Source organism: Peromyscus maniculatus, chromosome 6 (genome assembly GCF_049852395.1).
Source record: "Peromyscus maniculatus bairdii isolate BWxNUB_F1_BW_parent chromosome 6, HU_Pman_BW_mat_3.1, whole genome shotgun sequence".
NCBI classification, from domain to species: domain Eukaryota; kingdom Metazoa; phylum Chordata; class Mammalia; order Rodentia; family Cricetidae; genus Peromyscus; species Peromyscus maniculatus.
In genome coordinates this window covers 75,489,855-75,517,719 of record NC_134857.1, presented here as the reverse complement: position 1 = coordinate 75,517,719, position 27,865 = coordinate 75,489,855, and the positions used below count along the sequence as shown (strand labels likewise).

The window sequence follows — 27,865 nt, the reverse complement described above, 5'->3', positions numbered from 1 at the left end:
CCACACTGCAGCCACACCGCAGCCACACTGCAGCCACACCGCAGCCACACCGCAGCCACAGCACAGTCACACCGCAGCCACACTGCAGCCACACCGCAGCCACACTGCAGCCACACCGCAGCCACACCGCAGCCACACCGCAGCCACAGCACAGCTACACCGCATCCACACCGCATCCACACCGCATCCACACCGCATCCACACCGCAGCCACACCGCAGCCACAGCACAGCCACAGCACAGCCACACCGCAGCCACACCGCAGCCACACCGCAGCCACACCGCAGCCACAGCACAGCCACACCGCAGCCACACCGCAGCCACACCGCAGCCACAGCACAGCCACACCGCAGCCACACTGCAGCCACAGCACAGCCACAGCACAGCCACACCGCAGCCACAGCACAGCCACACCACAGCCACACCGCAGCCACAGCACAGCCACACCGCAGCCACAGTACAGCCACACTGCAGCCACAGCACAGCCACAGCACAGCCACAGCACAGCCACACCGCAGCCACACCACAGCCACACCGCAGCCACAGCGCAGCCACAGCACAGCCACAGCACAGCCACACTGCAGCCACAGCACAGCCACAGCATAGCCACACCGGAGCCACAGCACAGCCACACCACAGTCACAGTACAGCCACACCGCAGCCACAGCACAGCCACACCGGAGCCACAGCACAGCCACACCGCAGCCACACCACAGCCACACCACAGCCACAGCACAGCCACACCACAGCCACAGCACAGCCACACCACAGCCACAGCACAGCCACACCACAGCCACACCGCAGCCACAGTACAGCCACACCGCAGCCACAGCACAGCCACAGCACAGCCACACCGGAGCCACAGCACAGCCACAGCACAGCCACACCGGAGCCACAGCACAGCCACACCACAGTCACACCGCAGCCACACCGCAGCCACACCACAGCCACACCGCAGCCTGCCTTACATCTCCTTTGGTTTTGTTGTTACCACCCCAGCGTCCCTTAAATTACTCTTGGTGATACGGAAGGCATACTTGCCCAGCATGAAAGAAGGACTGTGGGTGATTTACCTACCATGTCCCCCAGGTGGTTCATGCCCAGATCATATGAATGCATTCCCATAGAATGTTCCAGATTGTGAAGCATCACAAATTTCAGATTCTTTTCCCAGATGAGACGTCGTACTTCTTCTTCATTCTGAAACAGGAGGAAAATGGATGAAAATGAATTTATTTTATTAATTTTAATATTCTCTCTGTGTGTGCTGTGTGTGTGTGTGTGCTGTGTGTGTGTGTGTGTGTGTGTGTGTGTGTGTGTGTGTGTGAGCATGTGGGTTCAGGTATCCACAGAGGCCAGAAAAGGACATCTGATTCTGTGGAGCTGAAGTTTCAGGTGGTCGTGAGCCACCCGAGGCAGGTGCTGGGAACTGAACTCGAGTCCTCTGCAAGAGCATCAGGGCTCTTAACTGCTGAGTCGTCTTTCCTGTGCCCCAAATAGAATTCTACTAAGTGTGGATATATCTAGAAGCACATAAACAAATGAATATGTCCAAAACAACTGCTAAAACCACATTCCAATTTAAATTCTTGCTCTTAATTTTTAGATGTTTATTAATATATGATTACATAATGAATTTCCTTCTCTTTTTCTTCTTTACTTATTGTGAATTTGTTTCTTAACACTCCAAAATTTAGAAGCTTGTTTGATGAATGTCCTTTACAGGTAATGAGCTCTAATCCTTCCAGATTTTTCTTTTCTTTTTTTCTCTTTAGTTTTCTTTTCTTTTCTTCTTCTTCTTGTTGTTTTAAAGACAGATTCCTGTTATGTAGCTCTGGCTGTCCTAGCTACTCACACTGTAGCTCAGGCTGGCCTCAAACTCACAGCAATCCTCCTGCCTTGGCCTCCTGTATACCCCCATACCTGGTTTTGTAGATCATCATAAGATTCTTTTTTAAATAAATAAATCTTAAAAAAAGATTCTCACTCCTGCAAAGCAGTTCAGCTGATTATAAATTTCTGTTTTTCTAGCTATTTGAAGATGTTTCTTCATTTTTTTTTCTGGTATCCATAGTTAAGATTAATATTGCTAAGGTGATGAAATACCATGACCAAAGCTACTTGGGGAGGAAAGGATTTATTTGGTTTACATTTCCACATCATCGTTCATTATTGAAGGAAGTCAGGACAGGAACCTCGAGGTAGGAGCTGATGCAGAGGCCATGGAGGGGCGCTGCTTCCTGGCTCACTCAGCATGCTTTCTCATAGAACCCAGGACCACCAGCCCAGGGATGGCACCACCCACCATGGGCTGAGCCCTCCCCCATCAATCACTAATTAAGAAAATGCCTTACAGGCTGGCCTGAAGCCTGAGCTTATGGAGGCAATTTTTTTTTTTTTTCAACAGAGGCTTCCTCCTCTCCAGTGACTGTAGCTTGTGTCTAGTTGACACAAAACTATCCAGCGCACCACTACGGCGAATCAGGAGTTTACCCACTGTACTTCTAATTTTCCTTTCCTTAATCTTTTCTGAGACAGGATCTCAAGTAGCTCAGGCTGGCCTTGAACCTGTGACCTCTTTGCTTTCACCGCCCGAGCGCTGGTATGACAGGCCGCCCCACCACAGCCTCCTGCTGCAGCTGCTGAGAGTTCTTATTCTTGCCCAGGCTGACCTCAACCTTGCTGGGCAGCCCACGCTGGCTACTCTCAGGACCCTCCTATGTCTGCCTACTGGGTGCTGGGGTTGTGCGAATTCTCACCACACCCGGCTCCTGTACCAATGTTCTTAACTAGGCCCCAGCTTTTGTGATTTTTTTTTTTCTTTAAAGTCTTGTGTTTCCTCATGTGTGTCTGGGTGTGGGGTTTTACATTTCCTCCCCTTAAGCTTGGTTTGATGACTTGGTGTGGTGACATATTGTGTACCCTAATAAAATTTGCCTGAAGATCAGAGGACAGACTAAGCCACTAGATTAAACACAGAGCCCAGGCAGTGGTGGCGCACACCTTTAATCCTAGCACTCAGGAGGCAGAGATCCGTCTGGATCTCTGTGAGTTCAAAGCTACCCTGGACTACATGAGATTGGCTCAGTCTAGGAAAGACACAGAGCCAGGTAGTGATGGCACACACCTTGAAATCCCAGCACATGCTTTTGCTTGGAAAGCACGCACGCCTTTAATCCCAGCACTTGGGAGGCAGAGGCAGGCGGATCTCTGTGAGTTCGAGGCCAGCCTGGGCTACCAAGTGAGTTCCAGGAAAGGCACAAAGCTACACAGAGAAACCCTGTCTCGAAAAAAACCAAAAAAAAAACAAAACAAAACAAAAAAAAAAAAACCCAAAAAAAGAAAGAAATTCGAGCAACAACTTGGGAATATTTTTATAACTGAAAATTCTCAACAGCATCTTTTCCTGTGTCGTTTACCGCCCTCCCCCCCACTCTGACTCTTAGATGCACTCGGGAGACTCTCGTGTCTCCTGCTTTTGTTCTGCATAGACCCTGCTCCGTTTTACTTGCACATGCGGCTTTCTGCGGGGATGGCTCGGAACTACTTTCAAGATGGTTGATTTGGGGCAGAAGAGGTGGTTTAGTGTGAGGACACCTCCTGTGCTTGCAGAGGACCTGGGTAGGGCTCCCAGTACCCACATGGTAGCTCACAAGGGTTTGTGATCCTAGTTCCTGGGACCCAGTGTCTCTTCTGACCTTCACAGGCTCCTGCACACACAGAGTACCAGGCTTGTTCTTTTGGACCACCAACCAGCTTCCAAATCATGACACAGAGACTTCTTATGAGTTTTGAATGCTCCGCCTAGCTTACGCTCATTCCTGGCTAGCTCTTTTAACTTAAATCAACCAGTTTCTCTTTATCTACCTTTTGCCTCAGGGCTTTCTACTCCCCTCCCCCCCTTTTGTATCTCTTTCACTGCTTCTCATGTCTGGCTGCCTGGAGGCTGCCTGACTTCCTACCCCGGGTGAGCCCCCCTCTTTCCCCCTGTTCTCTCCTCTCTCTCCTCTCCTTCCTAGATTTCTCTCCTACTTATTCTCTCTCCCTGACAGCCCCACCTATCCCTCCTCTGCCTGGCTATTGGCCTTTCAGCTCTTTACTAGACCAATCAGGTGCCTTAGGCGGGCAAGGGGGAACAAATGCAGCATGAACAAATGCACACACCTTTGCCTAGTTAGAATAATATTCCACAACAGTGCCTCCATTGACAGCTGAAATCCTTCAAGGTCCACAAAGCCAGCCTCAGCCTCAGTGAGGAACCCTCAGAAATGTCTATCCCGCTTTAGTCCGGCCACAGCCACTCTCCCTGACTACAAGTTTTGTAATAATCCTAGTGATAGACATAAGGGGCACAGATGATGAACACATCCCAGACTCTAGAGGAGGAAATTAGAATAAGCAAAAATAAATCTAAAAAATTGTAGGATAGGAAAAAAGAAGAAATTAATTTAGAGGTTAGATATTAAGGTAGGATACTCATGAAAGTTGTGTTCATGAGCTGGGGAGATAGCTCAGCTCAGCCAGTAAAGTGCTTGTGCTGAATCACAGGACCTGGCTTCATATACAGAGCATCCATGAGGAAACCAAGTCACATGCCTGTAATCACAGCACTGGGAAGGGGGAAGTAAGGGGATTCCTAGGGTTTGCCTCCAGAAGTTGGGCTCCAGGGTTCAGTGAGAGGTCCTGCCTCAAAAATTAGGTGGAGAGTGAGGAAGAAATCTGATGTCTACCTCAGGCCTACACACACACACACACACACACACACACACACCAATGTTAAACAGATAAACAGATTCAGAAGTCTCAGGATACAAAACCAATCTGCAAAAATTGGTAGCATTTTTTATCTTTAAACAACAAACAATTTTAAAAAAAGATTAAGAAAACAATCCCATCTATAATTATATAAAAAAAAATACTTAGGGGACTGAGCGGAGGGCTCAGTGGACAAAGTGCTTGCCCTACAAGCATTCAGACATGAGTTGGGATGTCGGATACCCATGGAAATGCTGGGCGAGAATGTTGATCTGTCTGTAACTCCAATACCCTGAAGGCAGAGAGGAGGGTTCTTGAGACAAGCGCCCCATCTAGAGAAGTGCCCCATCTAGACTGGCTGTATTGACAACTCTGGGTGCAGCCGAGAGACCACGAGTCAATGAGAACAGTGGAGAGTGATTGAGGAGGACTCTCAGTGTCCGGGTTGAGCCTCTATACACACACATATATGATAACATACCTGTACATACATGTGTGCCCACACACATGCAAAAAAATTGCTTAAGAATAAATTCAGTCAAGGAAGTAAAGGCTCAGTGCAGCTGTGAGGAACCATGAAGAATCAGTTTCCCAAGAATGCAAACAGCCTTGGTCGTTCAAATCCCTGAAGTGTAAGCTAAATACAATGGCTCACACTCAGGAAGATATCTGAGAGTTCACAGTCAGCCTGGACCCCACAGTGAGTTTCAGATCAGCTTAAGATACACTGAGGAGGCTGGAGAGATGGCTCAGTGGTTAAGGGCACTGGTTACTTACTCTTCCAGAAGACCCAGGTTTTATTCCCAGCACCCACATGACAACTCACAACCATTTGTAACTCCAGTTGCAGGGGATCCAATGCCCTCTTCTCGCCTGTGGGCACCACATTCACATTGTACAGAGCCATCCATGTAGTCAAAACACCCATACACATAAAATGAAAATAAAATAATTCACAAAAAATACACAGATACCCTGTCTCAAAAAAAGTCAACAGAAAGTCAAGTATTCTCACAATTTACCTACCTACATGCATAAATACACATACACTTCAAATTTTCTTTAGATTATTTATATAATATAATGTAGTTACTATATTGTATTGTGTAGGGGGCATTAAGAAAAAACAGTCTATGGGGCTGTAGAGACAGCTAAGAGGTTAAGAGCACATGCTGTTCTTGAAGTGGACACATGTTCTATCCCCACACCTGTGTTGGGTCTGGAACTCTACACACCTATAACTCTAGCTCCAGGGGGTTGGATGCCCACTCCTCACCTGCATTCACATACACGCACGCATGCACAGATACATGTGGACATAAAAATTTAAAGTCTGCATGTGTTTAGGTTATACGTGTTTCTTTTGTTTAATCTTCAACATTTAATGGTGTGTGTGTGTGTGTGTGTGTGTGTGTGTGTGTGTGTGTGTGTGTGTGTATCCCACATGTGGGGAGGTCAGAGGACAACTCGGAGTTGGTTTTCTCCTTCACCATGAGATCTAGTAATTGTCAGTCCCTTTTTTTTTTTTTTTTTTTTTTTTTAGCTAAGGATCGAACCCAGGGCCTTGCCCTTGCTAGGCAAGCGCTCTACCACTGAGCTAAATCCCCAACCCCCCTTTTTTTTCTTTGAGGTGATCTGATGCCCCCTAGGCTGGCATCAGACTTATTACATAGCCAAGGATGACTTGGAGCTCCTGATTCTCCTATCTCAACCTCCTGAGTACTTAGGATTACTGGTGTGTGCTAATGTACCCAGCTAAAAAGAATATTTTCAGCCCACAGCTTGTTGAATCCATAAATACAGAACATGCAGATCTGGAAAGGCAGCTGAATGCTAAAAGTTGTAAAACTGTGGCGAAAGAAATTCAGAGTGATTGGAAGAATTAAGTCACTGAAATATCCAAACTATTCAAAATGATTTAAAGACTCAATATAATCCCTGTCAAAATTCCAATAACATTCTTCACAAACACAGGAAAACAATCCTGAAGTTTTATGTGGAGCCACATAACCTCAAACTTTCAACAAGTCTTGAGCAGAAGAAACAGGAGAGGATGCAACACAGTACCTAATCTCAGAAGGCAACATAAACCACAGTGACCAAAGCACACACCGGCTGAGAGTGTAACACAAGAGAGAACCCAGCAAAGCACACACCGGCTGAGAGTGTAACACAAGAGAGAACCCAGCAAAGCACACACCGGCTGAGAGTGTAACACAAGAGAGAACCCAGCAACAAACAGATACATTTATGGCCAGTCCATTTTCGGCAAAGATGCCAAAACCATAGAAAGGGAAAGGACAACCTCATCGCTCTAACAGTGCGGGAACCCATTTCACACGCAGACGTACAACCTCATCACTCAAACAGCGTGGGAACCGGTTTCACACACAGAAGTATGAAACTGGATCCTAACCTGGTGTACAAGAATCCCTCACAACTGATTAAAGAGTGAAAAACAGGACTGGTGAGATGGCTCAGTGGACCAAGGCTTCTGCAGCCAAGCGTGACAAGCCAGAACCCACGTGGTGGAAGGCGAGAACTCCCCGCCTCCCCCCGGTTGTTTTCTGAGTGTCTCGGGGGAGCTGTAGCACACGTGCATATGAGAACACACAGAAAATAAATCAACAAAATTGTAAACATAAGCCAGGTGTAATGGCTCATGCCTTTAATGCCAGTACTCGGGAGGCAGATGCAGGCCGATCTCTGTGTGTTCAAGCCAGTCTGGTCTACACAGAGTTCCAGGACATCCAGGGCTATGTAGATAGACCCTGTCTCAAAAACACCAAGAAAGCAAACAAACAAACAAACAAAAAATTTAAAGAAAACAAACCAAACTGGGCTTGAGAAGTGGTCCAGCAGTTAAGAGCACTTACTGTTCTTGCAAAGGACCCCAGTTCAGTTCCCAGCTGGCACTGGGCGCTGACAGCTGCTTATAATCCAGCTGCAGGGGATGCAATGCCCTCTCCTGGCTTCTTCTGGTACTGACTTGCATCTGTGCATACTCACACAGACATTGATACACACCATAAATACAAATAAAATAAATCTTTAAAAAGTATATAGGAAGAAAACAACTTAAAACATAAAGGGTGGGAGGAAAGGCTTAGTGATAGACACACACATAAATAAACAAATAATTGGGCCAGGCGATGGTGGCCCACGCCTTTAATCCCAGCACTCGGGAGGCAGAGGCAGGCAGATCTCTGTGAGTTCGAGGCCAGCCTGGGCTACAGAGTGACTTTCAGTAAAGGCGCAAAGCTACACAGAGAAACCCTGTTTCTCTCAAAAAACAAAACAAAACAAAACAAAAGTAACATAAATATTTTAGTCCACTAAAAATGGACCTACCATTTGTCTTAGCAACCCCATTTCTGGATATGTATCTAAAGGAAACTAAATAAAGACATTGGAGAGATATCTGCTCCCTGGGTTTATTGCAGCCCCATTCACAATGGCTGAGACACAGAATCAACCTAAGAGTCTTATCACAGATGAAGGGATAAAGAAAATGTGGTACATATACACAACCTAATGCTATTTAACCTTTAAAAGGAGGGATCCTGTCGAACACAGCAAGACGGATGAATCTGAGCACACTGTGCTAGGTAAGCCAGGCCCAGAAAGACACTTCACCACCGGATCTCACTGGTATGTGGGATCTGCAAACACCTAAGTCACCAGAGTGTAGCACACCGGCAGAACACTCACTTAGCATGCTGGGGCCCAAGATTCCATCCACAGCCCCAGTAAATAAACAGATAAAATAAAATAGAAAAGCCAAACTCCCAGAAGGAGAATGATGGGTAGCCGAGGCTGGAGGAAGGGAGATTGAAAGATGAGGGCCAGGGGCATGGAGTCTCAGGTGGGAGGAGTCAGCTGTAGTGACCTGCCTACTGCAGAGCATGGGGGTTCGCACTGATGACAAAGCATTGTGTACCTCAATTTAATTTGCTAATTTGTGAAAAACATTGTAGAGTTACAGGAAGCTATGGTTAACATTTTCAGAACAATCAACAAGTATGCTTTGAAGCAAAAGCCAAAGAACAGAGTGAGAAGTGCGAGTCAGGATCCCCACCTAGCTGGGCACAGTGGTGTGCACCTTCAATCCCAACCCTAGGAAGGCAGAGGCAAATCTCCGTGAGTCTGAGGCCAACCTGACCTACATAACCAGTTCCAGGGCAGCTGGGGCTGTGTGTTAAGATCTCGTCTAAAAACGACAAAAGGATGTATCTTAAAGCACTTTTGTGGGCCAGGGACTGTAATGAGGAGTTTTAAAAATATTCCTTATGGAAGGGGAGAGATGGATCAGAGGTTAGGTCTAGTCATTTGCTGCTCTTGCAGAGAACCCAGGGTTGATTCCCAGCACCTACATGGCAGTTCTCAACTACCCAAAACTTCAGTTCTAGGGGATCTGACGCTGCCTCTGGCCTCTAGGAGGGCATGCAGTGCACATACACACATGCGGTGCACAATACACACATGTGGTGCACATACACACATGCAGGCAAAACACTCAGACACATCAAATAAAGTTAATAAATCAGAAAAAAAATCGGGCTGGAGGAATAGCTCAGAAGTCAAGAGTCCTGGCTGCTCTTACAGAGGATTCAGTTTGATTCCCAGCACCCTCTTGGCCTCTCAACTGCCTGTAAGAGGATCTGACGCCCTCTTGTGTCTACACACATGGGGCACAAATGGACATGCAGCAAAACACTCATCCACGTAAATTTTTCAAACTTTTATTTTATTTTATTTTTTATTTTTTGGTTTTTCGAGACAGGGTTTCGAGACAAGCTTTGCGCCTTTCCTGGAGCTCACTTGATAGCCCAGGCTGGCCTCGAACTCACAGAGATCTGCCTGGCTCTGCCTCCCGAGTGCTGGGATTAAAGGCATGCGCCACCACCACCAGGCTTCAAACGTTTATTTTTATCTCTTGTGTATATGGTGTGTGTGTGTGTGTGTGTGTGTGTGTGTGTGTGTGTGTGTGTGTGTGTGCGCGCGCGCGCGCGCGCGCGCTTGCGCGCGCTCGCTGCTGTGAGCATACCACAGTGTTCATCTGAAGGTCAGAGGTCTTCCACTCGTACCCTTTGAGACAGGGTCTCGTTTGCCCCTGCATGTGCCAGGCTGACGGCTCACACGCGATTTCTCCACCTCAGGTTAGGACACACTGCTGCACCCACCCAGTCTTATCTGTGCTCTAGAGGCCTGAACTCAGTTCCTCATATGGATGACAAGCACTTTTCCCACTGAGCTCTCTCCAAAGCCAAGACTTTCTGTTCCTCAAATGTGCCAAATGTGGCCTTGCCTCCGAGTCCCCTACCTGTTCTCCTGGCTCAGGAGCTTCCCTCTCTTCCACCCATTTTGTCTGTTGCCCTGGGTCTACCCGCCCTCTGCTCAAGCGTCACATAATCTGTTGGGCCTTCACCTCCCCACCACATTCCCGAAGATGTGTCGCCGCTGTCCCCTAGGTCCTCCGGCTTCCCTGCCTTGCTTTCTGTGTCTTTTCCTTGTCCGTCACCATCGACACTGTGTCTGCTTCCTGCCTGGTGTCCTGTCTCTCACACTGTAACTTGAGCTCCATAGCAACCAGAGTGTGCTTTGTTTCTACCCCAGACCGTGTCTGGTCAGAGATAAGCACACGGTACTCCTAGAAAACACCGCTTGCCCGGACATCCTTTGGGACGGGGGAGACAGCACTGTGCGTAAGCACCCCGCTCCAGCAGCAAGCCCAGCTACCTTCTCCTCGTAGTGTTTGCCGTGGACTTTCTTCCAGAGGAGCCAGTGGTGGTCCAGGGCAGGGTCTCTCTGCAGCTGCTCCGTTGCCAGGGAGCACACCAGGGGTACCCAGAACAGCCATGGCGCTCTGTGTAAGGGAGGAGAGCGGAGGAAGCACAGTGGTTAGATACCTGGATTTGATCGTGTAGTTTCCTTCTGTTTGCTTTTATGTATAAAGATGGGTTGCTCTATAGCCCAGGCTGTCCTGGACCTCACCATGCAGCCCAGGCTACCCTTGAATTTGTAGCACTCTGCCTGACTCTGCCTCCCCAGGGCTGGGATTACAGATACAGGTGTGGACCACTGCCCTGGATGTGGCAATGCCGCATCTGTAACAATGTAACACAATTGTAACATCTGTAACAATGTAACATCTATCAAAGGAACGCACTCCTGGGAATTAGAATAATACAAGTAACTTACCAGAATGTTCCGGAGGAAGAAGGAATTATGCCCCCAATACTATTCTGAATACTTTTCATACTACATTAATACTTTTAATGCTTTAAAAAGGGACATGCAGCTGGGCAGTGGCGCACGCCTTTTAATCCCAGAACTCAGGAGACAGAGGCAGATGGGTCTCTGTGAGTTCAAGGGCCAGCCTGGTCTACATAGTGAGTTCCAGGACAGGCAGAGCTATGAAAATAGATTCTGTCTGGAAAAGAAAATATCTTGAGAAATTCCCCAAGCGGGCTGGAGAGAAATGCTCAGTGGTTAAGAGGTCTCTCTTCCAGAGGACATGGGTTTGATTCCCAGCACCCACACCGCAGCAATCAGCCTTCTGTGACTCTAGTTCCAGAGAGACCTGTCTCTCTCTTCTGGTCTCCATGGGTACTGCATGCACTTGGTGCACATACACACATACTGGCAAAATACCCACACACATAAAATAAACTAAAACTTAAAAAGAAAAGAAAAGAATTTTCCCAAACAAACACACTTAGAGAGTTAAGCTCAAAGACTTTCAAGAATTTGCCAACAAATCTAGCCAAGGAAATTCCTCCTTTCTTTTTTCTTTTTAAATTATTTATTATGTATACAGTGAGTGGTCTGCCTGCATATATACCTGCATGCCAGAAGAAGGTGCTGGATCTCATTACAGATGGCTGTGAGCCACCATGTGGTTGCTGGGAATTGAACTCAGAACCTCCGGAAGAATAGCTAGTGCTCTTAACCTCTGAGCCATCTCTCCAGCCCTGTTAATTTGTTTTTTGAGACAGAGTTTCTCTGTGTAGCCCTAGTTGTCCTGGAACTCTCTCTGTAGATCAGGCTGGCCTCGAACTCAGAGACCTGCATGCCTCTGTCTCCAGAGTGTTGTGAATACAGGCATGTGCCACTACCGCCTGTCTCCTTTCTCTTTCTTAAAGAAATCTTCCTTAGCTCAGAGGGAAAGGCAGGCAGATCTGTGGGATCGAGGCCAGCCTGGTCTACAGATCAAATTCCAGGACAGCCAGGGCTACACAGGGGAGCCCTGTGTCTAAAATCAACAACAAAAATAAAACGAAGAAACCTTCTTTATGAGGACATGCCTCTGTCAAAAGCGGCCATTTAAATATTTAAGTCCCCACAACTTAGTGTGTGCATGGATTGCAACACTACTTAGTACCTCATTAATATTTAATTTAAAAAACAATCCAGGTGCAGGGGCAGGCAGCCATAGCCCCAGCTTCTGAAGAAGCTGAGGCAGGAGGATTGCTCAGCAATAGTGTTCAAGGCCTGTTGGCCAACACAGATAGATCAAATCTCCAAAATCAACAAAGAGTGCTCTGCCATAGCGCACTTGCCCCGTGATGGTGTGAGGTCCTTGGCCTGACCCTGAACCCCGAAGTAAACACAAACACCCAACAGATAAGCTTCCAGACACCTTTAGAGACAGCTAAGAGACAACTCAGGTTTTAGATCGTACACCTTTCAGTTATTTTCCTTTTTCACTTTTCTCCCCAACAAATCAAAGATCTGTTTCTAAGGAAGTACCCCAAAACATCACTTTCTCAGCGGGTGTGAGGGCCTGCGCTTGTGACCCCCGCCCCTGGACTCGGGAGGCAGCGGCAAGGCAGGGACCGCTCCACACATTTGAGGCCAGCTTGGTCTCCATATCGAGTTCCAAGGCAGCCAAATCTAAGAGGTGCGACCCTGTCTCTAAACAGCGCCACGCCCAGCACCCACAATGTTGCTCTATTGGACATAAATTCAGCCGTCACCTGGAACCGCATCTTTTCAATTCAGAACAGATGGGATTTTAACCGTGGGGGCCCTTGGATCAGGCTCCACAGTAACCCCGGTTTCAGGAAACTCCTAGTCAGAAAAACAGGAGGCGAATGGGGCGACATGATTTTTGTTTTCAGCTCACTTCCTGAAAGCAAAGATTTAAAAACCTGGCAGCCTGACTGATGAAAAGATAGAGAATGTTTAAGACCGAATGTCAGAACAAATCAAATAAAAAAGCAGACAGTACATACATGGCAGTGTGGGCTGGAGTCCCCATGGTCGCCCTGAAGTGTGGCACTCACTCCGAAGATGTCCCGGGCAGCAGGAGGCTGGGTGGACTGACTTTAAAAAGAAACCGGAGCTTGTCACACGAAGCATCCACAATGAGGAAGTGGACTTTCATTTCGGTTTCGTGTGGAGCCTTACGTGCGCAGCTCCTTCCTCCTCACCTCAGAGCCACGTGAGGGCAGTGAGGCACCCGACGGAGGCCGGGGAGAGGCCGTCTGTTGATCTCAGTGAGAGGAGGACAAGGCTACCCGTCAGCCCCGCATCATTTTCATGATCCATTCAGTTCACAATGTCGGTTCTGAAATGGAAAAGTTTAGTTATAAAGATGTTCAGATTGGACTCCTCCAATCTCAGCTCTTCTCATGACTTCCTAGGAAACTCTGTCTTACTCCTTTAACACAAGTCATATATGACCTATTGTACCTAATTTTCACTCAGCGACTCCTTTTTATTGTCTCAAAGCATCTCAACACACACACACACACACACACTTACCCAGAATATACATTCAACCGCTGCTGTGGTCATCTAGGCAGTGGGAGCAATATGAACTATTATTTTTAGATTTGCACTTTTATTAATCACTAAAGTATATAGGCATCTCTCCCACATTTTTGACCACTTAGTTTTCTGAGAATTGTCTTTTCACTTGGTTTGCTCCTTTTTCTAGTGTACCTGTTGCTTTTCTTAGCGATCTGCAGGGACTGTTTTTACTATGTTCTGGCTAGTAATCCCCGACAGTGCTAATCCCGACTTCTCTCAGCTTTCCACTGGTCTCTTAACTTTGCTTATACTGATTTTTTTTATTTGAAAATTTAAAACAGAAAATTTTATTCAGGCCTGGTCTAGTGGTCTATGACTGTAATTCCAGAACGGGAGGCAGGAAGATCGGGAGTTCAAGGGCAACTCAAGCCGTAAGAGACTGTTTCTAAACAACAGGGTCGGAGAGAGGGCTCGGTGATTAAGAGCACTTGCTGATTTCACAGAGGCCCCAGGTCTGGTTCCCAGCACCTACATGGTGACTTACGACCATCAGTAATTCCAGTTCCAGGGGATCCGACGCCCTCTTCTGGTCTCCTCACACACCAGGCATGTACGTGATGCACAGACATACATTCAGGCACTCTCTCTCACACACACATACAATTTAAAAAAGTAAATCTGGAAACAAAGAAGCCATGTTTGTGGAGGCTCACAGAAGGCTCACCAGCAGGACTGTCACAAGACTGGCTGAGGCCAGCCTGGGCTCTGCAGTGCATTTTGGAACAGCCTGCCGCCAACAATGTTTTTATCTAAAAAGATGCAAACATGTGTAAAAGGAGAGAGATGATCAGAGATGGTGTGGCATGCTTATAATCCCAGCGTTTTGGAGGCAGAGGGAAGAAGTTCAGGAGTTCAAGGCTAGCCTTTACTACACTGCTAGTCTCAGGCCAGCCTGGGTTACATTAAACCTTGTCCTCAAGACGTAAAACAAGAAAGTAGTAAGATAATGAGCCCCTCTGAAACTATTATTTTGTTTCCACAGTTGTCAGTAACTGACCGAGTTGTTTCATTTTTACTCTCTTTACCCAGATTATTTTGAAATAACTCCTGGATATCATATGGTTTCCTTTATAATATGAGAATGTCTCAAGTGTTTATCCTGTGTGTGTGTGTGTGTGTGTGTGTGTGTGTGTGTGTGTGTGTGTGTGAACCTGTGTCATAGTGTGCACATGGCGTTCAGAGGAGAACTTGAAGATCCTCTCCTACAACCATTGTGTGCTCTAGAGACTGAATTAGGCTCGGTGGCGAGCGCCTTTGCCTGCTAAGCCATCTTGAGGACCCTCATGCGCGTATTTTTGAAAGAGCTATGTTAAAGAAATACAAAAACAAACCATGACGATATCTAAACTGACCATCACATTTAAATATGAATATATGTTTTTTTCTTTTTTAAAGATTTATTTTACTTTTAATTATATATATATATATGTGTGTGTGTGTGTGTGTGTGTGTGTGTGTGTGTGTGTGTGTCTGTGAGTTATATTCACATGAGTCCAGGTGTCCTTGGAGACCAGAAGAGGGCATCAGATCCCCTGGAGTTGAAGTTATAGGTGGCTATTATCTGCCTGACCTGGGTCCTAGAAACTGACCTGAGGCTGAGAAGGAGCTGCGCATGCTCCTCTAACTGCTGTCTTCCCAGCCCCTTGAAAACAGGATCTCCTCTAGCCTAGACTGCTTGACCATGCTGTGCAGCAGAGTCTGGCCACGAATTCCTGGCCCTCCTGCCTCCATCTGGAGAATTCTCTACATCACAAATTTTACTCCATGTTGAGGTCAAAACTCTTATGTCTAAAGCTCCACTGAGGTTCAGGCTCAGATGTCTGACCTAGGCTTTGCCCTGTTAGAGGTTTTCAGAACCAGCCTGTAAGGAAGTAGGCCCAGGAAGCCACTCTGGTGAGGACTGCCGTGGAGGTGCAGCAGCAGTGGTTCAGGTGGTGACTCCTAGTGTCCTCTGCAAATCACAGTGTTCATGCCAACGTCACGGCTCGAGCAGCCTTCCTAGTGTGATAACAAGTTCACAGTTACATAATATGCTCTATGGCTGACTGACTCTGGACTCTCAGAGATTCTGGAAGCCTCCTGCAACTTTTTTTATTTTTTACTTTTTTGGTTTTCCGAGACAGGGTTTCTCTGTTGTGCCTTTCCTAGAACTACTCTGTAGCCCAGGTTGGTCTTGAACTCACAGAGATCCACCTACCTCTGCCTCCCGAGTGCTGGGATTAAAGGCCTGTGCCACCACTGCCCAGCTGCAATTTTTTAAAAATAAAGCTTTATTTATTTTTATTTTATGCATATGGGTATTTTGGGTGCATGTGTGTAGGTGAACCACGTATGTGCAATGCCCAAAAAGGCCAGAAGAGGGCATCAGATCTCCCAGAACTGCAGTACCAGTCCTCTGTGAGCTGCCACGTGGATACTGGGAATCGAACCTGGGTTCTCTGGAAGAGCAGCCGGTGTTCGTAAGTGCTGACTCATCTCTCTGGCCCTCTTTCTGCTATTATAACAGAAACTGTAGTACCCTCAATAGATAGATCCAGTAATGACATCCACAGGCTTGTTGACATCAGCAAAACAAGACCTGGGCCCCAGAGGCAGATTGGGAAGCAGCTGCTCTCGGGCTACAAACAGGAAGGATGAGGAGAAAACAATTGTGAAATCCACAATAACCACAGACCGCTGCCTTCTCTGTTCTTCTGCTGTAGGTCTGATGGCCGTGTTCTAATGTGTGTGTGTTCATGGGTGTGCAGGGATGCACGCATGAGTGTGTGCCTGGAGACCTAAGCACAACCTCCAATGGCATCCACAGAAACACTGTCCTCTGAGTTCGCCCCCATTGGCTCGTCCTCACCAATAAGGCTAGACTGCTGGCCAGTGAGTCCCGGGAATACTACTGTCCCTGTCCCTCAGCACCGGGATCCCCAGGGCATGCCACCATGCCTGGGGTCTGCGCTTGGCTTCTGTGGGTCCTCCCCCCCCCCCCAGTGCCTAGTGCTTGTGAGGTACGCACTTCACCGGCCGACTCTACATATCTGATTTTACACACACACACACACACACACACACACACACGCACACGCACACGCACACGCACACACCCTCTTATTTTGACACTCTCTCTTTTTTGGGGGGAGGCAGGAAGCCTGTTAGCTTTGATTCCCTCTTTATGTACTTGCACCCCAAACATATATGGCTGTTTCCTCAGTGGGAAAGGAGCATTGCCCTAGGGTTTCCACTGCTGTGATAAAACACTAGGAGCAAAAGCAGCTGGGAGGGAGGGTTTATGCCAGCTCACGGCTCCACAGCACAGTCCATCACCACTGAGGATGCCACGGGAGGAGCTGCAAGCAGGCGCCACACAAGGCCGTGGAGGAACGCTGCTTCCGGGCTTGCTTAGCCTGCCTTCCTACAGTTCTGGGGACCACCGACCCAGGGGTGGCACTGCCCACGCTGGCCTATACCCTCCCACGTCAATTGTCCATCAAGAGGATGCACCACAGACCTGTCCGCAGGCCAGTCTGGTGGAGGTGTTTTCTCAGGTGAGGGTCCCTCTTCCAGAAGGACTCCAGCCTGCATCAGGTGACAAAAATATAAACAAGACAAGGATAACAAGGATAAAAAAAATTATTCCTGTTGGACAGTGGTGCCTCCCAGCACTCGGGAGGCAGATCTCTGTGAGTTCGAGACCAGTCTGGTCTACAGAGTGAGTTCCAGGACAGCCAGGGCTATACAGGGAAACCCTGTCTCAAAAAATAAATACGTAAATTCTACCAAGATTTTTTTAAAAAAAAGGTAATCTGGGGTTAGGTGACATGTGTCTATAACTTTACCTCTTGGGAGGTTGGAGGCAGGAAGATTAGGAATTCAAGATCATTCTTGTTTAAGACCAGCTTGAGCCACATGAGACCCTGCTGAAGAAGGAAGAGAAAGAACATCGGAACATTTTTTTCCCCCGTATGCTATTTTGATCATGCTTTCCCCGTGATCAAAATTATTTTCTTTCTTTAAGTGTGGTTTAGATAGATGCTCAGCACACCTGTGCCTGTGTGGAGGCCGGAAGGGACGTGGGGTCCCTGAGAGCTGAAGGCACAGGCTTCTACAGCTGGTTTATCATGCGGGATGTGGCTCTAAACTCTGACCCTCCAACGTGTACATCAAGGCCTTCACTGCTCAGCCATCTTCCCAGCACCAGCAGGAAATCTTTTTTCATTTGTTACTTATTTGAGACAGGGTCTCACTCTGTATCCCAGCCTGGGCTTCCTGTCTCAGTCTCCGAAGTGCTGAGATTACAGGCATGAGAACACCATGCCTGTGTGTGTGTGTGTGTGTGTGTGTGTGTGTGTGTGTGTGTGTGTGTGTGTGTCTCGCACTTATGGAGGCCAGAGGAGGACACCAAGTCCACCTTACTCTTTTAAGACAGGGCCTCTCACTGAGTCTGGAGCTAGGCTGGGAGCCAGCAAGGCCCTGCCATCTGTCTCTGCCTCGGTTGTTCTGGGCTTACATTCCCAGCCTGGGTTTTCACGTGGGAGCCGATGATTTGAACTCAGGTCCTCGTGAGCGTAGCAAACACTCTTCCTGCTTCTAGGGCCCTTCCCCCACAAAATGCCCATTCTTGAGCAATTTACTCAGTTTAGAGCAGGCTTTCCCGTCAGTCATCTTTGCTGGAGTCATGCTCTCACTGGCCAGCCACTCTTCCTGCCCAGTGCCTTCCTCCATTCCCTCATCTCCATCCGGAAGAGCCACCTCAAGAGATTGCAGGTGATGACCCCACTCACCTTTCCTCCGCTGTGGTGTTGTGAGCCTACAAACTGTAGCTCAAAGTTAGGGCTTCATTCCATACAGTGTCACATACAGTCACATAACTTAAAAATTACCAGATGGGCTGGGTGTCGGCGGCGGCGCACGCCTTTAATCCCAGAACTTGGGAGGCAGAGCCAGGCGGAACCCTGTGAGTTTGAGGCCAGCCTGGGCTACAGAGTGAGTTCCAGGACAGCCAGGACTGTTTCACAGAGAAACCCTGTCTCGAAAATCCCCCCACCCACCAAAAAAAACGCCAAAACCAAAACCAAGATCCCCCCAGCTGGATCAAGCCCTCTGAATTGGCTTGATCTGTTTGGGAGGCAACTAGGCAGTGGGACCAAGTCCTGTGCTCATTGCATGAGTTGGCTGTTTGAAACCTGGAGCTTATGCAGGGACACTTGGCTCAGTCTGGGAGGAAGGGACTGGACCTGCCTGGACTGAATCTACCAGGTTGATCGCAGTCCTCGGGGGAGGCTTTGCCCTGGAGGAGGTGGGAATGGGGGGTGGGCTGGGGGGAAAGGGAGGGGGTGGGAGGGGGGAGAACAGGGGAACCCGTGGCTGATATGTAGAACTGAATGGTATTGTAAAATAAAATAAAAGGAGAAACAAAACAAAACACCCAGATCCGCAGTGGTTAGTATGGCACAAAGCTACGATCCCAGCACTCAGGAACTGGAGGCAAGAAGGTGTGGGTGATGGGTAAGGGCAGAGAAGAAAGGAAAAGGATCGTTCTGGAACATTCCAAGGCAGCAAAATGGATCTTGTACTGATCTCCCCTGAAATGGTGTCCACATTGATGTAGCCAGAATGATGCAGGCCGGCAGAACACTGGCGCCTGGCAGATGGGGAAACCTCCCCAGTGACGGGGAGGGGAAATGAAAGCGGAATGGGAAGAGCCGCTCAGCCCCCGCCTGTCCCCTCTGACTTTTGAAATCATCACCTTCTGCTTCGTGACTCTGAAACAGCTGCTTCAAGGGGTTTTGAGGAACTTTCTCAATTTTAAACTTTCTCAATTTTAAAAGGCTCTGAATTTTAAGATGACACAATGGCTGCTTTTGTCTCTTAATCTGCATGATTTGCTGGGGATTTAACAGCAGACAGCTTTCCACAGGAAAACGGCTCACTCACTACTCTTCCTCCCCGGAGCACTTAGGAGGTGGAAGTGTGTGGGCTTAGCCTGGAGGACGGAGGAGGGCAGTGTATGTGTGGAGGAGGGCAGTGTGTGTGTGTGGGGGGGGGGGTCAGGAGCTGACTGTGGGGAAGAGCGCTTGTTCTGTGACAATGAGGTCCCGAGTCTCAATCCCTGCACCATGTGTCAACCCAGGGGTGGCTGTATGACTTTGTAACCCTGGCATTTCAGGGTGGGGGCAAACCCAGGCGGATCCCAAGAGCTTGCTGGCCAGCTGGCCTGGCTTCTGGTTCAATGAGATAACCTGTGCTAAAGTGATATGGAAGATAAAGCTAGAGGAAGCCACTTGGTGTCATCCTCTGTGTGTGCGTGGATACACATCCCTACATGTTACAAACACAGGCATGAAACACATATATTGTTGGATTTTTCTTTGGGCTACCAGTTAACAAATAACAACACAGAGACTTATTGTTAATTATAAAAGCTTGGCCTTAGTTTAGGCTTGTTCCTAACTAGTTCTTATAACTTAACCCACATTTTTTAATCTACATTCTTCCACAAGGCTCATTACCTCATTTCCACATTGCCCATCCTACTCCTCTGGGTATGGCTGGTGGCTCTGCCTTTCTTCTTCCCAGAGTCCTCTCTCTCCCCGGAAGTCCCACCTAACCTCTTCCTACGTAGCTATTGACCGTTAGGCTCTTTATTAAACCAATCAGAAGGTGCCATAGCAAAGGCACATGGTCACACTGTAAACAAATATTTTGCAACACACACAGAGTAAATAGAATAAATAAATAGAAAGGATAATTTTAGTGTGTGGTTGAGGGAGAGTCTCTTTGATAAATGTTACCTTAAATTATGTGGTAACCAATTGTATGGTGGTGTACTCCGATTTCCAAGCATTTGGGAGGCTGAGAGCACAGCAATTTTGAGTCTGAGGCCAGCCAAAGCTATCTCAAAAAACTAAAAAGCTACCATTTCCAGACCATTTTAAAAAGTAGACAATTTTTAGAGTTTTATGTTCTCAAAAAAAAAAATGGAATAGAAAGTAGAGTTACAATAAACTTCTTGCCTCCACACTGTTATTTATTAAGTGGTGCTGTTTACCATTTGAGAAAAGCCATGGGGTACAACAAAACCCACTATGAGTTTAATTAAGCAAGGGGGCGTGGATAGGCCTATGGCATGACTGTGCAGGAAGAGAGGAGTAGGTGCAACCCACTTTTATAGGTACCCCGCCCCTGCACATGCGCATATGGGCTTCTGTAGCTACACCACACATGAAGCACAGGGATTACAGAGGATGTAAGGCCCTAAGATGACTAAGCATCTTGCCTAGGTACTAAATAGCACACGTGTGGTCCTATAGCTGGGGGGTGGCTAGGAACTCTAACATTCCAGACTCTATTCTATAAATCCGTAGACCAGACATGGTAGTGCATGCCTATAATCACAGCACTGGGGAGGTTGAGGCAGAAGGATCACCGCAAGTTTGATGCTGGCCTGGGTTATAGAGCAAGTTCAGGTCAGTCTGAGCTAGAGTGAGAGCCTATGTTAAAATAAAATAAAAAAATCTTGCCGGGCGGTGGTGGCGCACGCCTTTAATCCCAGCACTCGGGAGGCAGAGGCAGGCGGATCTCCATGAGTTCGAGGCCAGCCTGGTCTACCAAGTGAGTTCCAGGAAAGGCGCAAAGCTACACAGAGAAACCCTGTCTCGAAAAAACCAAAAAAAAAAAAAAAAAAAAAAAAAAAAAAAAAATCTATGCACAGAAATTGCTTCAGAGGGTTGGAGACATGGTTTAGCAGGAGCGGCTTATTGCGCCATCAGGGTTTGGATCCCAGCTTCTATCATCAAGTGGCTCACAAATACCCTGAGTTCTAGCTCCAGGGGTTCTGGTGCCCTCTTCTGGCCTCTGAGGGCACTGCACTTCCCCTACGCTCCCACTAAAATAAAATAAAAACAGATCTTAAAGAGTCTCAGGAGCCAGGCGGTGCTGGCGCACGCCTTAAACCCCAACACTTGGGAGGCAGAGGCAGGTGGATCTCTGTGAGTTCAAGCTAGCCTGGTCTACAGAGTGAGTTCTAGGACAAGATCCAAAGGTACACAGAAAAACTCTGTCTTGAAAAAACAAACCAAAGTAGAACAGGCTATCATTCCTTCCTTCTCACCGTGTCTGTGAAAGATTGTGAGAAACAGTACAGATTACAGGACCTTGAACACAGAGAGGAAACAAGTAATCCAACCACTTTACTAGATCAGTAATATCGTTAGGCCACTAAATCAATGAATGTGGGGGTCACTGCAGACACCAGGGCTGCAGAGTAATGATCCACAGGGGGCAGGAACGATGTCCAGTACCACATGGCTTAGTTAGCTGGTGTTGGTACACACGTCTAGAGTCTGACCCAAGCCGTTTATAGTAAGCTTATTTCAGTGCAATTAAGAACGTTTCTTGGTGTAACAATCCCGTGCACAGGGAGGCACACTTCTCAAAGTACCTGCCACTTCTTCCTTGAAGATGGAAGAGACAGGCTTCTAGAGATAGGCTACATGTGTTAAGGGCCCGGGGTGGATCTGGTGTAGTCTTGGTCATACACAAAGAGCAGAAGCCACCTCTGGTCCTGCTATGGAAATCTGGTGCTACAGATAAGGCAAATGTCACCTAGGTTACTAAGCATCTCTAGTCCTGCTCATGGGAGGTTGGTGTGACCTGGCGCTACAGACAGCAAAGATCACCAGGTTATTCATCACCCCGATTCCCAGCCTTCGGGGTGGACACAAAGGTTATCCATCCCTCCTGTTGAAGAGACAATCCTGCAAGTCTAACATCCCTGGTTTCCTTGGTGCTTATCTATGAGGACAAGGACCTCTGTGCTCCCAGCCAATGGAGAGGAGAAACAGTATGTTTAAGTAGGAAGAGTGCCTGTTAAAGAACGCAGCAGACTTTTCAAATGTGCATGCATTTATTGTGTGTATGTGCACAGGTGTGTGTAAACCACATGCATTTATTGTGTGTATGTGCACAGGTGTGTGTAAACCACATGCATTTATTGTGTGTATGTGCACAGGTGTGTGTAAACCACATGCATTTATTGTGTGTATGTGCACAGGTGTGTGTAAACCACATGCATTTATTGTGTGTATGTGCACAGGTGTGTGTAAACCACAATGTGTGTGTGGACATCAGAGGACATCGTGGAGGAGTCGGGGCCCTCCTTCCACCATGGAAGTCCTGGGGCTCGAACTCACGGACTCAGGCTGGACGGCAGGTGCCTCTACTTGCTGAACCATCGAGCCAGCCCTGCCGTAGACTCGGTAACGTCCAGTGTGTGAAGCTGCTTTGGTAATGACTTGAAGGAACTAACAGTGAAGAGGTACTTTAAGCAACTGGAGGAAAGTTTACACACGGACTCAACAGTAAATGATTTTAACAACTGTCAAGCCTGGAGGGTGGCTCAGGAGTTGAGAGCCTTGCTGTTTTGTAGAGGACCTAAGTTTGGTTCCCAGCTCCTCCAACAGGAGGCTCACGGCTGCCTGCAGCCCCAGCTCTGAGAATCAGACATCTTCTCAACTCTGCAAACATGCACACATATACAAGCACACATACAAATAAAGTTTTTATTTGGTGTTTTTGTTTTAAACCAGGGTCAGGGCTGGAGAGATGGCTCAGTGGCTGAGCACTGGCAGCTCTTGCAGAGAACCTGGATTCAGTTCCCAGCACCCACAGGGCAGCTCACAACTGTCTAACTCCAGTTCCAAAGGATCCAATGCCTTCTTCCGGCCTCCCTGGGTACCAAACATTCAAGTAGAGCACATACATACATGGGGAAAAAAACCAATAAGATAAAACAATGTTTAAAAAAAAAATAGCTAGGGCCATGAGTGATGAGTGATTGTCATTCCAGGACTAAGGAAGCAGAACAGAAGATTCCCTAGCGCCCACTGGCCAGCCAGGCTCGCCTACTTGGAGAGTCCCTGGCCATGAGTGACCGTAAAAGGAAGGACAGCATCTGAGGAATAACACCCAAAGTTGACCTCTGACCTCCATATACACAAGTGAATGCACTCCCACAAAACACTATTTTAAACTGTCTGTGTCAAAATACCAACTATTAGTTGCAATGTTATTTATAACCTAGAACACTGAAAGTAACGTTTGCTCAATGGGAGTTAAATAAATATGTACATCCTTACATTTTTTCACATTTATTTATTTATTGATTGTGTATATGTGTGAGTCAGACAACTGGCAGGAGTCAGTTCTCTTATTCCATCATGTGGGGCTCGAATCATGAGGCGTGGGGGCAAGAGCTCTTACTGAAGCCACCTGACCAGCCCCTGCACGTCTCCACAGTAGAATTCACTGCACCTTCAAAAATAATTATGTTTCTGGATCAAGATTTTTTTTACTGCCATTACTTAATATCATTTTGGAGGAACACAAATACACAAGAGAGAAACTTGAGGCAAATTGGAAAGAAAAAGGTAAGACTTATGTCTGTGTATTATACACTTATATACTCAAAAAAATTAAAGAGAATCAATTGAAAAACTCAAAGAAAAAAGTTCAAGATAAAGTAGATGAATATGAGACAGAAATCGGTATTTTTCAAATATACAAATATACCCAATTACAAGATGTATTGGAAATAACCCCATTTTAACCCACCAAAACATAATAAAAAACAAAATTCCCTGAAAAACACTTATCAAGAAACTAGCAAGAAGTCTGCAAGATGGCCCAGCACCACCTGCTACCAAGTCAAAAGACCTGAGTTTGATTCCTAAAACATAGTCATATACAGACACACACAAATTTAAAAACAGGAAATCTAAAGGGTATTCTTTAGGCAAAAGCGGGGAAGTAACTTCTACAACAAAGTAAGAGAATTCTGTACAAATCTGTACAATAGGGAATCAGACATTCTATTAGCTTGTCTTTGATCCTTTCAACATTTAGTGTGTGTGTGTGTGTGTGTGTGTGTGTGTGTGTGTGTGTGTGTGTACACGTTTGCTGGCCTGAGGATACAGCTCACCAGGAGAACACTTACCTTGCACAGTGAGGCCCTAGGTTTGATCCCCAACACTGCAAACCCCTTGTACATTGTTAAATGTGCATGCTCTCACACCTACACACTTGGGGATGTTAACTGCTTCATCTGGGATGCAATTTTGTATCTTCCCTGTCTACTAAACTTAAACTTAGAAAAGGTTTTGGATCTGTTCTTCTGTGAAGGATTTCCCCCACTTTGAGGAACAGCAGAGCAAATGTAAAGACTGATGAAAAATGTAGGCTCATGTAGTTTATTCTGAGATTAAAATCTCCCCCCCCCCTCCCCCTTTGGAGGGAAGCTTATTAAGACTCAGGATGTTCTAAGGGAGGTGAAACATCCCATCCTGCTGGCTCAGAAAGTGAACAACAGCCGGGCGGTGGTGGTACACGCCTTTAATCCCAGCACTCGGTAGGCAGAGCCAGGTGGATCCCTGTGAGTTCGAGGCCAGCCTGGGCTACCAAGTGAGTTCCAGGAAAGGCGCAAAGCTACACAGAGAAACCCTGTCTCGAAAAACAAAAAAAAAAAAAAAAAAAAAAAAAAGGAAGAAAGAAAGTGAACAACTTAACAGTTTCAGGAAATCCCTGGGCATCTAGGTTGTTTCCAGGTTCTGGCTATTATAAATAGTGCTGCTAGCCGGGCGGTGGTGGCGCACGCCTTTAATCCCAGCACTCGGGAGGCAGAGCCAGGCGGATCTCTGTGAGTTCGAGGCCAGCCTGGGCTACCAAGTGAGTTCCAGGAAAGGCGCAAAGCTACACAGAGAAACCCTGTCTCGAAAAACCAAAAAAATAAAATAAAAAATAAATAAATAAATAAATAAATAAATAAATAGTGCTGCTATGAACATAGCTGAGCATCTATCTTTATGGTATGAATCAGCATTCCTTGGGTATATGCCCAAGAGTGGGATGGCTGGGTCTTGAGGTAGTTCGATTCCTAATTTTCTGAGAAACCACCATACTGATTTCCACAGTGGTTGTACAAGTTTACATTCCCACCAACAGTGGAGGAGTGTTCCCTTTGCTCCACATCCTCTCCAACATTGACTGTCATTGGTGTTTTTGATCTTAGCCATTCTGACAGGTGTAAGGTGATATCTCAGAGTTGTTTTGATTTGCATTTCTCTGATGATTAAGGATGTTGAGCATTTCTTTAAATGTCTTTCAGCCATTTGTGTTTTTTGTTTTGTGAATTCTCGGTTTAGCTCTTTAGCCCATTTTTTAATTGGACTGTTCAGTATTTTGATGTCTAGTTTCTTGAGTTCTTTATATACTGTGGAGATCAATCCTCTGTCAGATGTATGTGGGGTTGGTGAAGATCTTTTCCCATTCTGTTGGCTGTCTTTTTGTCTTATTGACTGTGTCTTTTGCCCTGCAAAAGCTTCTCAATTTCGAGAGGTCCCATTTATTAATTGTTGTGCTCAGGGTCTGTGCTGTTGGTGTTTTATTTAGGAAATGGTCTCTGGTGCCAATGCGTTCAAGAGTGTTTCCTACTTTCTTTTCTATTAAGTTTAGTGTAACTGGATTTATGTTCAGGTCTTTGATCCACTTGGACTTGAGTTTTGTGCATGGTGACAGATATGGATCTATTTGTAATCTTTTACATTTTGACATCCAGTTATGCCAGCACCATTTGTTGAAAATACTTTTTTTTTTCCATTGTATAGTTTTGGCTCCTTTGTCAAAAACCAGGTGTTCATTTGTGCATGGATTAATGTCAGGGTCTTCAATTCGATTCCATTGGTCCATGTGTCGGTTTTTGTACCAGTACCAAGCTGTTTTTATTACTATAGCTCTATAGTAGAGTTTGAGGTCAAGGGATGATGATGCCTCCAAAGGTTGCTTTATCGTATAGGAATCTTTTAGCTATCCTGGGTCTTTTGTTTATGGTGATATTTTATTTGTATTAAAATGTTATTTGTATGTTAATAAATAAAGTTGCCCGGGGGTCAGAGCTATTAGCAAGCCATAGGAAAGCAGGGCAATGGTGGCATATGCTTGTAATCCCAGCACTTGGTAGGCAGAGGTAGGTAAGTCTCTGTGTGTTCAGGGATACAGCCAGTATTGGATACACATGCCTTTAATCTCAATACCAATCATAGAAAACCTGGAGGTCTATACAGACAGGCCGTGACAAGGTGGTCATGTGGTTGGGTTTACAATCAATGAGAAGGCAGAACAGAAACACTATAAAAAGACAGACACGGCCGGGCGGTGATGTAGCACGCCTTTAATCCCAGCACTTGGGAGGCAGAGGCAGGCGGATCTCTGTGAGTTGGAGGCCAGCCTGGACTACCAAGTGAGTCCCAGGAAAGGCGCAAAGCTACACAGAGAAACCCTGTCTCAAAAAACCAAAAAAAGAAAAAAAGAAAAAAAAGAAAAAGAAAAAGACAGACACACAGGAAGTAGCTCTCTTTTGGATAGTTAGGACCACTGCAGGAGGAAGGGTAAGGTTTTAGCTCTTAGCTCTGACCTCTTGGCTTTCTTCTTTGCACTGGTTCTGTGTTTCTCATTTAATAAGATGGTTGGTTACATCTACAATCTCTTGTTTACACAGAGAATAATACTAAAGTACAGCTCTGATCATGATTATTTTGCTCAAAACTGTTTGATACGTACTAACTGCAGGTGAACCTCTGGGTGCACACTGAGCATGCGAGGCTCCCGGAGTCACCTCCTCTGATCTCATCATAGATCCACTATGTACTCTGCACCGCATGTGAGTCAGGGCAGCCTTAGCGGTTCCCCCAGAACACACTTCACGTGCCCTTTCACCCTGCCTCACTTTCTTTGTGCTGTCACTAAAGCCTCCATCTAAAACCCAGCACACTAGTGACTTCTGCGGCTGGCACGAGCAATATCTCCTTCTTGTTCTCGCTGTCACTGGTTGTATTTATTACGCCATCTGTATTCATTAATGTCCTACTACATTCCTGTTTTCAAACTTGCTTTTTTTTAGTTTTGTGAAACGCTCTCTTCTCTACATAGGCCTGGTTGTCCTGGAACTTACTACATAAATCAGGCTGGCTTCAGACTCACAGAAATCACCTGCCTCTGCCTCCTGAGAACTGAGATTAATGGTGTATGTCACTACAAACTAGTTCAGCATTTCAATATCTTTTACGTCTGAAACTTTTTATTTTTTTGAGACAGAGTCTTGCTATGGTATCTAGTCAGGCTCTGAACTCTTGGGCTTAAGTGATTCTCCTGCTGCAGACCCATGGCATGACCACACGTAGCAGTCTATGATGTTCTTGAAGTCAGAACCAATTTTTTCCATCCCTTTAGGCTTAAATATAGCTTGCTCCATG

General features: G+C 46.6%; 1 protein-coding gene across 1 annotated transcript in view; it reads right to left on the bottom strand.

Annotated features, from left to right (window-relative positions):
* The window catches only part of Ctss (cathepsin S), a 36,153-nt gene extending 16,020 nt beyond the window's left edge, over positions 1–20,133 (bottom strand). The window contains exons 1-5 of the mRNA XM_006982545.4: positions 20,072–20,133; positions 17,071–17,138; positions 12,992–13,326; positions 10,494–10,620; positions 1,077–1,199 (exon numbers count right to left, since the gene is read on the bottom strand). Of these exons, the coding sequence (XP_006982607.2) occupies positions 1,077–1,199; positions 10,494–10,620; positions 12,992–13,017 (276 nt within the window). The 5' untranslated portion in view covers positions 13,018–13,326; positions 17,071–17,138; positions 20,072–20,133. The remainder of the gene's footprint in view (positions 1–1,076; positions 1,200–10,493; positions 10,621–12,991; positions 13,327–17,070; positions 17,139–20,071) is intronic.
* Between the last annotated feature and the right edge of the window lie 7,732 nt (positions 20,134–27,865).